The sequence below is a fragment of the Panthera tigris genome, chromosome B3, assembly GCF_018350195.1.
Source record: "Panthera tigris isolate Pti1 chromosome B3, P.tigris_Pti1_mat1.1, whole genome shotgun sequence".
NCBI lineage: Eukaryota > Metazoa > Chordata > Mammalia > Carnivora > Felidae > Panthera > Panthera tigris.
The window spans coordinates 49,132,340-49,142,135 of record NC_056665.1 but is presented as its reverse complement, the minus strand read 5'-3'; the positions used below and the strand labels follow the sequence as shown (position 1 = coordinate 49,142,135).

General features: G+C 37.9%; 1 protein-coding gene and 1 non-coding gene across 6 annotated transcripts in view; one reads left to right on the top strand and one right to left on the bottom strand.

Annotated features, from left to right (window-relative positions):
• Positions 1–2,041: 2,041 nt before the first annotated feature.
• Positions 2,042–2,147, top strand: LOC122239799. Its single transcript, XR_006219185.1, has one exon. It is a non-coding gene; the product is annotated as a U6 spliceosomal RNA (small nuclear RNA).
• A 2,215-nt stretch (positions 2,148–4,362) lies between these two features.
• Positions 4,363–9,796, bottom strand: part of RAB27A (RAB27A, member RAS oncogene family) — a 74,638-nt gene continuing 69,204 nt past the window's right edge. For all 5 annotated transcript variants that reach the window (XM_042988810.1, XM_007081864.3, XM_015537446.2 and 2 more), the window contains one exon: positions 4,363–5,816. In XM_042988810.1, coding sequence (XP_042844744.1) covers positions 5,618–5,816 — 199 coding nt within the window. In that variant the 3' untranslated portion in view covers positions 4,363–5,617. The remainder of the gene's footprint in view (positions 5,817–9,796) is intronic.

Here is a 9,796-nt window from a genome sequence, read left to right as displayed (position 1 = left end):
CAGTATGGCCCAGAGGTGGCAACTGCACTGAGGCTAGAGGGGTCCTTTCTTTGTGTATAAGCAGTCTTAGGTCACAGAGGGAGAGGTCTCTAATGGAGGCTGCTTCCAATCAGTTGGGAAATTCCTCCCACAGGTTGTGAGGGGGAGTTTTTGACCCTACAAGGTTTGTACCAAAACATTCATTGCAGCCTCCCCCCACGCCCCCCCCCACCCAATACTTCACTCTCAACCAAGAGACTGAAAATTATTTTATCCTTATTTACTCTTCTGCTCTTATTCCCATCAACAATTATAGAAGAGCCTCACCAGTCCTCACAAGCTATTTACACAATTCCTTCCCAACTCTCAGTTTTATCCTGCTATTTGAACAAGAAAATTCCTGCCCTTCTCACTTACATGGTCACCCAGCTTCCCCTTCTTACCTTTAATGTCAGAGGCCACATCCCTCATCCATGTTCTTAATACCATACCCTAATGTTTCCTCTGAGACTTGTTTCAACCTATGAGCATATTCAGTGTTTCACATTAGATTGAATGGACAAGTAGCCAGTCTCCAAAGTTTTTTTTTCTTTCAAATTATAACAACAGAAAATATGAGAAAGGAAAGATATGTATTCTACATCCAATAAGTTGAGCTAAAATCTTAAAATACTTCTTTACATTTATCAAGCTTGAGACCTATGATTCCTGAATCTGAAAATAGATGTCTTTTATCATTACTGAAAACTCCTCAGCTCTTTTCTTTGCATGTATTGCCTCTTCATTTATTTTCTCTAATTTCTTCTTCTAGAATTCCCATTGGACATAAATTGAAGCTTTTATCTTTCCTCTATATCTCTTCTCTCATACTTTATCTCTGAAATCTATATAATTTTCTCTGACCTGGTTTCTAGTTCAATAATTCTCTCTCCAACTGTGTCAAACTTGCCATTTAACTTTTGACCATTAAGTTTTCAGTATCAATCGCTACATTTTTCACAATGGAAATTTTTTTCATTCAGATCAATATTGTAGCTATAATAATGACTTCTTTTTCCAGATGTTTCAATTCCTTTTATGTTTGTAATTATCTTACACATTTTTACTTTGTGGTCCACATCTGATTACTATATTATTTCAAGTCCTTAAGTGTAAAATATTGCTGTTTTTGGTTTACTGACCCTGGGTCATGATTGAGGATGAGGGAGTGGGCAAGGAATGGGTTTTTATTCATAATTGTGAGTTCATCCTTAGTAGAGTGTTTTCTGTAAGAGTCCTGTAAAGTGTGGGTGGAGATGTTCCCTCTGAAAAGATTTTGCTTTGCTTCTACCAAGTAGTCCAGAGGAATTACCAACCAAAAATCACATTTTTATGTTAATTTCTTAGCTTAGCCATTCTGAGACAAAAAATAGGATAAACTTGAACCGCAAACCTGTGTAAAAGGTTATAAATTTTTCAGGAGATACTAAAACATAGACTGGGCCCTGGCTTTCTGTGTGTTTGGGGATGGGGGCATTCTCCATTCCAGTGCCCTACCTCCACCATACCCAAGGCTTTCTCTCCTAATGGCAAGTAGTCATTAAAACCAAGCACCTTACTTGGATCCTGAGAAACAACAGAAGACCATGGAGGAGGGGAAGAGAAAGGAAAAAAAAGTTAGAGAGGGAGGGAGGCAAACCCTAAGAGACTCTTAAAAACTGAGAATAAACTGAGGGTTGATGGGGGTTGGGAGGGAGGGGAAAGTGGGTGATGAGCATTGAGGAGGGCACCTGTTGGGATGAGCACTGGATGTTGTATGGAAACCAATTTGACAATAAATTTCATATAAATAAATAAATAAATAAAATGTAATAATAAAAAACCAAGCACCTTGACTACTAATACTGACAAAATGAAACCAAAAGCAAACCACACTCAATATCAGGTTGTTCTAAATTCTCTCTGTTGCTGCCATTGTTGTTGCCATTGTTTTTGTCAGTTTTGTGGGGGAAAGGGAAAGTTGCAGGATATTTCCCTTACTTTGAGAGACCAACACTGTATTTAAAAAAAAATATGTTCATTAGTCCTCTCTTCAGCAGCACATATAGTAAAATTGGAACAATACAGAGAAGATTAGCATGGCCCCTGTGCAAATCAACACGCAAATTCGTGAAACATTCCATATTTTTTATAAAAACAGGGAGGGGGACAAAACAGAAGAGACTCATAAATATGGAGAACAAACTGAGGGTTACTGGAGGGGTTGTGGGGAGGGATGGGCTAAATGGGCAAGGGGCAATAAGGAATATACTCCTGAAATCATTGTTGCACCATATGCTAACTAATTTGGGTGTAAATTTTAAAAAATAAAAAATAAAATTAAAAAAATAATAAATTATAAACCACAATACTCTGAAAAAATATGTTCATTATATTTTATACAGCATTATTTAAATGTTTTAGAGTGGAAGAATTTCCCAGTTATATAGTCACCAATGTTGCCAAAAATAGAAGACCTGGAAACACCATACAGAAATTTCCATTTTATAAAAATGCCAATCAAAACACTCCTTCTGGAACATTTCTTGGATTGTTAGTGATCTTGACATCAACTCCAAAAGATCAGAATGTACTTCTCAGATTTCCTAATTTCTCATAACCAATATAGACTTACAGATGAGCCTAAACATTTTTGAAGCTGTTTTTATTTTCAAATTCTACTCCTCTGTTTTTGAACATTGACTCCTTTTTGAAAACTTGTTCCCTTCTGCCGCTGCTTAAGTCCTTTATGCAGTCCACCAATAACCTACTATGTGCCAGGCCCTTTTCTGTGTAGTGACAACACAATTTTGAAGAAAGCTGCCCGAGTCCCATTTGTCATGGAGTTTATGTCTTAATGGATGGAGACAAACATGTAACTGAATCAAGTGGTGCTGAGTGACATATATAAAATCAAAGCAGGTAACAAGGAAGAAAGCAACAATCTGGTTGGGGCCATGAGGACAAGTGACTGCTATTTTACAGAAAGTGGTCATTAAAGTCCTTTGCACAAGGTGACACTTGAACCGTCTTAAAGGATAGGAGAGTCACACAGATATGTGGAAGACTAGCTATTCCAGATCAAGGGAACAGCAAATATTCCTGAAGCAGGAACACACTTGACTGCTCCAAGGAGACCAGTGTGCCCACAGGATAGTGAATGAGGGGGACAATGACAGAAAATAAGGTCAGAGTCCATCTCCCCACATATTCTTTCCGTATCCAATGATGATACCCCCTTCCTGATGTCTCTTGCATCCATCTCTCAGGTATAATATTAATTCAGGCCCTTACCATCCTTGTTTTGCTCACCAGAGACTGGCCAGTACAACACTGCCTGCACTGTAGGTGTTCTATAAATGTTTGGTGATAATGTACTTGAATTACCTTCTCCAGAACCTGTTGTCTTGGCTGGCTCCTCATCAAACATCTAATGAAATTTGTATCCCTGAATTTAGTTTTCTCTAGTATTCTAACTTCTTCTTTGAAACTTTACTGTGATAGGAAATGAAATTATATTCACACACAAACTTGACTAGACTACTTTTTAATTATAAGCTTAATTGGCACAAAGTTCACTTAAGATACACTTCACTTTTACACAATCTTATAAATAGAAAAATACATTGATGCAAAAAAATATGTTACTTCAATAGCAAATTCAAACAAGTGATTTCCCAAGAGAATACAGGTTATTTATTTCAATAATTAAAGATAGTTCCTGCATGTGCACTCTATCATGTATATGTTTAATTGTGTATTATAGATAAGGCCAATGGGATATGTAGCTAATTGCTCATTTGGTTCTTGAAAAAGTGAAACATACAAATATTGTCTTCTTTTTAACTATATATAAAATGCTGCCTGATACGTAGCAGTAAAATTATAATTCACCTCACTGAAGTCTTACGGCAACTTTAAAAGGCACTGCTTGTGATTATGACCCTGCCCTTGTAATGTCTGAATCTTCGTCTCACTGAAATAACACAGTTCAAATGCACAGGACTCAATGACTTCTTCAGTATTTAAAAGAAGTCTTCATTTCAAGACTAGAAATATGTAAGATGTTAGTAACCACAGCTAGGTGTTTTAAAGGAGCTGTGGGAGGGAACTGGCAAAAAAACAGGATACTCAATAAAAAACTATTTGAAAATTACCATATAAAAGTAATTACTTTCCATCACTGCTGTATTTTTATCATTACAGTTCTTCCAAGCATTTGCCACCACAAAATACATTTACTTTTATTCTTTGTTTAAATTACAATGAGTGATATTTCTTCCTAAATAGCGACTAAGCTCTTTGGAACTTTTAATCTAATTTCTTTAAACCACTTTAATAAATAAGAATTTTCCCCTATTGACCTTTATAAACACCTGCCATAAGGCATATTTTAAAACTACCTTGAATTTGATATGAAGACTGTTAAGCATTACAGAGGAATCCATGAGCTTGGCAAGACCCAGCAAGTGCAATAAATGCCTGTGATCTCAATAAAAAATACAGGCTATAGAAGGCTTCATTTTTCTTATATTCAGCTATAGTATAACTGCTTAAATACAAACATCTTTTATCTACCAAATAGCAAACAAACATTTTATGTAATTAAAAACTAGTTCCTTCAATTCCACCAATGTAAAAAATAAAACAAATTGCAAATATCAATGACATAAAGCATGATGGTGAGACAAAAGATTAGTAGTTCATAAGCTAATTAAAACTACTGTCTGAGGATGCCAGAACAACATTATAAATATGAAGAAAAAGCAGCTAAATGTTTACTTATCACAAATAACTTCAGCATAAGCACCAGCTATGTCCAAATGTGGCCAGCACATAAGCCAAATATAAATGCACAGGTCACAGTGAAATAAAGCCATAAAAATCTAATTCCCTGATCCTTCGATCAACCCTTCAGAGCAGTGGGAATATAGCAGGGAGCTAGAAGCCCCACTTCAGTTGCTCATGCTATATTAAGACACCCCTGACCTCACCCCCAATTCCTTACCTACCAAGAGTCAAAGCGAGTGTATAACTGGTCAATCCAGTTTATCCAGAGTCTATAGACATAACCATAATTTATCCTATATTCATTTTAAAGATAATATTTATATAAATACTCACAGATATTGAACTGACATTTGTATATATTCTTAGTTAACATTCAAGTGGTTTAGATGGCATTCTACAAGGTCACCTACAGTACAAGTATGGTTTTTTAAATTTGGATTAATTGTTTTATAATTGTACCTAAGATTTTAAGAGTTGGACTCTGGACTGATCTATATTAAGGCAGGTGATGGCATCTTTAGTCATTCTACTTAATAAATGCACTCTTCTGTAACCACAGAATCCTCAATTCTTGACTGATCTACTGTCATGGGCTAAAGTTTTATAAGGCACTTTTGGCAATGTGAAACATTCTCACAACTCTCAGGCTGAATCTTAAATATTTACAAAGCTGAAGCAAATTAATTTTGAAACCAGATGCTTTAATTGACAGCTCTAATTGGGACGGTGAGAAGCAGTTTGTACACGTCGGTTCATCTCTCTCTGTGCCATGTATTACACACAGAGAAGATCACAGACCCTTGAGTTATTGTGTAGCTCACTGGACTCTTCAGCAGCCACATATCCCCTTCTCCTTTTCTTCATTCAAGTGATCTGTGGAGGTGTGACCATTGGATCGTACCACTCCTTCAGGAATCCAGGATTTGTCTACACACCGTTCCATTCGCTTCATTATCAGGTCCAGGAGCATCTCGATTGCTTGGTTTATGTTTGTCCCGTTGGCAGCACTAGTTTCAAAGTAGGGGATTCTGCAAGACAGAGACAATTCAGGTAAAAACATGTGGAGGGAAAAGAAAGTGACCTTTGCACTTTATAATTCAACTTCAAAAATAAGTGGAACATAAATATACAAGAAAATAAAAATGCTTTATCACAACAGAGTACATAAAAAAGCAAAAGAAGACAATAATATAATTAACACTGAATTCCTAACAGAGAAGAACCTCTGGAAATTTTTATTCACATTTCACAGATGATTTTTTTTATGTTTATTTTTGAGAGAGAGAGACAGAGAGAGAGACAGAGAAGACAGAGTGCAAGTCGGGGAGGGGCAGAGATAGGAGACACAGAACATGAAGCAGGCTCCAGACTGAGCTGTCAGCACAGAGCCTGACATGGGACTCGAACCCATGAATTGTGAGATCATGACTTGAGCCAAAGTCAGACACTCAACTGACTGAGCCACCTAGGTGTCCCCCACCCCCCATTTCACAGATGATTAAACAGAGGCTCAGAAAGATGAAGTAATTTTCCCAGTTTCATAAAAATACAAAGTAGAAGAGTCAGGATTTAAATCCACAGCTGCTTGATTCCAGTGAAACCAACTCAACCATTATGTTTAACTGGTTCCAAATTAATCTGCTTTGTATGAGGATTTCCAAAACAAATCCCTTCGACTGCATGCTGCACATGCACTGACAGTGGAGAAAAATGCACGCTCTCTGGCTGTGTTTGTCAAAGGCTTTGCCACTTGTCAATTCTAGCCTGTATTCTCTGGTCACAAACTTGAAGACATTCTGATTTCTACATCACCTCAGAGTTTCTCAAGGACATCAGTCTTTGTTTACCCAAGGACCTGTGATATATGTGAAATTTTTAAATAATTCACAAAACATAGTTTCTAAACTATTAAGACTGCTTTTCATATAATCTTGAGAAAGGAGTCTTCTTTTTTCTTTTTTTATTTCTTTTTTAAATTTACATCCAAGTTAGTTAGCATATAGTGCAACAATGATTTTAGGAGTAGATTCCTTAATGCCCCTTATCCATTTAGCCCATCCCTCCTCCCACAATCCCTCCAGTAACTCTCTGTTCTCCATATTTAAGAGTCTCTTATGTTTTGTCCCCCTTCCTGTTTTTATATTATTTTTGCATCCCTTCCCTTATGTTCATCTGTTTTGTAACTTAAAATCCTCATATGAGTGAAGTCATCTATTTGTCTTTCTCGGATTTTGCTTAGCATAATAACCTCTAGTTCCATCCACGTAGTTGCAAATGGCAATATTCATTCTTTTTGATTGCCAAGTAATATTCCCTTATATATATACAACACATCTTCTTTATCCATCCATCCATCAACGGACATTTGGGCTCTTTCCATACTTTGGCCATTGTTGATAGTACTGCTGTTAAACTTTGGGGTGCATGTGTCCCTTTGAAATAGCACACCTGCATTCCTTGGATAAATACCTAGTAGTGCAATTGCTGGGTTGTAGGGTAGTTCTATTTTTAATTTTTTGAGGAACCTCCATACTGTTTTCCAGAGTGACTGCACCAGTTTGCATTCCCACCAGCAGTGCAAAAGAGATCCTCTTTCTCCGTATCTTCGCCAACATCTGTTGTTGCCTGAGTTGTTAATGTTAGCCATTCTGACAGGTGTGAGGTGGTATCTCATTGTGGTTTTGATTTGTATTTCCCTGATGAGGAGTAATGTTGAGCATGTTTTCATGTGTCAGTTGGCCATGTGGATGTCTTCTTTGGAGAAGTGTCTATTCATGTCTTTTGTCCAGAGAAATGAGTCTTCTTTCAGTGGCCACCTTGTATACATTTGAGTTAGTTCTTGAAACAGGATTAATCAACTGCCAAATTCTTCCTGCTTCTTAGTAAAGCCATGAAAACAGTGATAAAACTGTATTTCCTCAAACTATCGATTCCATTTCCACCATTTAGTAAGGAACCTGACCAAAATGCTCTGAGATATAACAACTGCAAAAGAAAGTTGTTTGAGCACCTCTGTGGGTATTGCAATTGAGTCTAGTTAAATGTTCCTTACATTTAGAGGGACTTTACAATTCTCCATCAGTATTACTTTTTTTGGAGAATATCTTTGTTTTCCTGTGTTCTCCTAGTATGTTAATGCCACATCAGTGACTCTGATTACAATTTCAGTTCCTCTTTTATTATTTCTTGGCTAGGAGCAGCTTCCACCTGAGAGCTTTTATAAATATATATATTTTTAAACTTCCTAGTGCTTTTACATCAAAAATCAAAAGAAGACAATAAAATAATTGACACTGAATTCCTAACAGAGAAAAACCTCTGGAAATTTTTATTCACATTTCACAGATGATTAAACCGAGGCTCAGAAAGGTGAAGTCATTTTCCAAGTTTCATAAAGATACAAAGTAGCAGAGCCAGGATTTGAATCCACAGCTGCGTGATTCCAGCTTGATTCCAGTTCTTCTCACAGCTGCTTTGCTTCTCATGTCACTAAGATGCCATAGTGGGGGAGGGGGGAAGCGCCTGGGTGGCTCAGTTGGCTAAGCATCTGACAACTCTTCACCTTGGCTCAGGTCATGATCTCACCATCCTGAGATCTGAGATCGAGCCTGCATGGGCTCCTTGCAGGGGCTTCTCTGTCCCTCTCCCCCAGTCCCTCCCCTCCCCCTCTCCCTCTTCCCCACCTCCACCACTGCCCTCGCAATGTTGCATGTACCCCCTCTCTATTAAAAAAAAAAGGGCAGCAGCAGTACAGTAGGGGGTACATGTATAGGAATGGAAGGCTATTTCTCCATATGATTCCTCATGAGGCTGTCTTGTTATCTGCACACTTCCTGTAGGAGCTGATAGGACTTGCAACTGGACCTCTGCACTTCTCTCCTGCTCCAGGCTAGCTCTTAAAAACTGGTTGAGGAACTCTCCAATGAACATTTATCCATCCATCTGTGAGTACTACGAGACACAGTTGCTCTACTGATTCAACCATGTCCATGTTCATACCCCTCTGTATCCTGATGCTAACATACCTTAATCAGGAAACAGTATGCTGGGCAAATTACATGTTCTTAGTGTTTTTAAACCTGCCTGGCAACACCTTTGCTTACTGTCAGTCTTCTTAATTCCATCTTCATCTGTTGCCTTATCCATAAAATGAAGATAATGCGTCTCTCTTTCCCACTCCCCTGGTCACATGCAATATTTGATGACCAAGTGGGAGGAGTGCATCCTTTGTGGGGATTCAACAAATATTTATTTATTGAGCACTTATGTTATTGAGCTGAATCACGGGGACAGTGTGTGATGCTGCCATTGTTGTAAGAATGGAATATAGGTTGAGAATTCTCAAAATTTAAATATTTACATTTTCTTCATCATGCTTCTTCTTAACTACACCATGAAGAATCATTTAATGTCTACAGAAAATTTCTCATACTTAAAAGAAGGCTTGGGGCACCTGGGTGGCTCAGTCGGTTGGGCGTCCGACTTCAGCTCAGGTCATGATCTCACAGTACGTGAGTTCGAGCCCCATGTCGGGCTCTGTGCTGACAGCTCAGAGCCTGGAGCCTGCTTCAGATTCTGTGTCTCCCTCTCTCTCTGCCCCTCCCCTGCTCATGCTCTGTCTCTCTCTGCCTCAAAAATAAATAAAAACATCAAAAAAATTAAAATAAAAATAAAAGAAGGCTTAATCATTCTACCACCATTCAGAAATATACTGTTTCATGGAAAAGCAACTGAAAAATTCATCATTCCCCCCAAGAATAATGAGCTGAAATTGGAAATACAAAAAGAGAAAAAGAGAGAGAGAAGGAGGAGGAGGACGAGGAGGAGGGGGAGGGAGAGAGGGAAAGAAACAAAGAAGGGGGAATAAAACTGGTTGAACAGAAGAACTTTCTTGTCATCATAATGCACATCTAATTTTTTGAAATCCCCTCAAAATCCAATGTAAATAGCTTTCAAACTCAGGTCCTGAGCTCCAATGAATTCAACTGAATCTCTTAAGCTGTTTCTA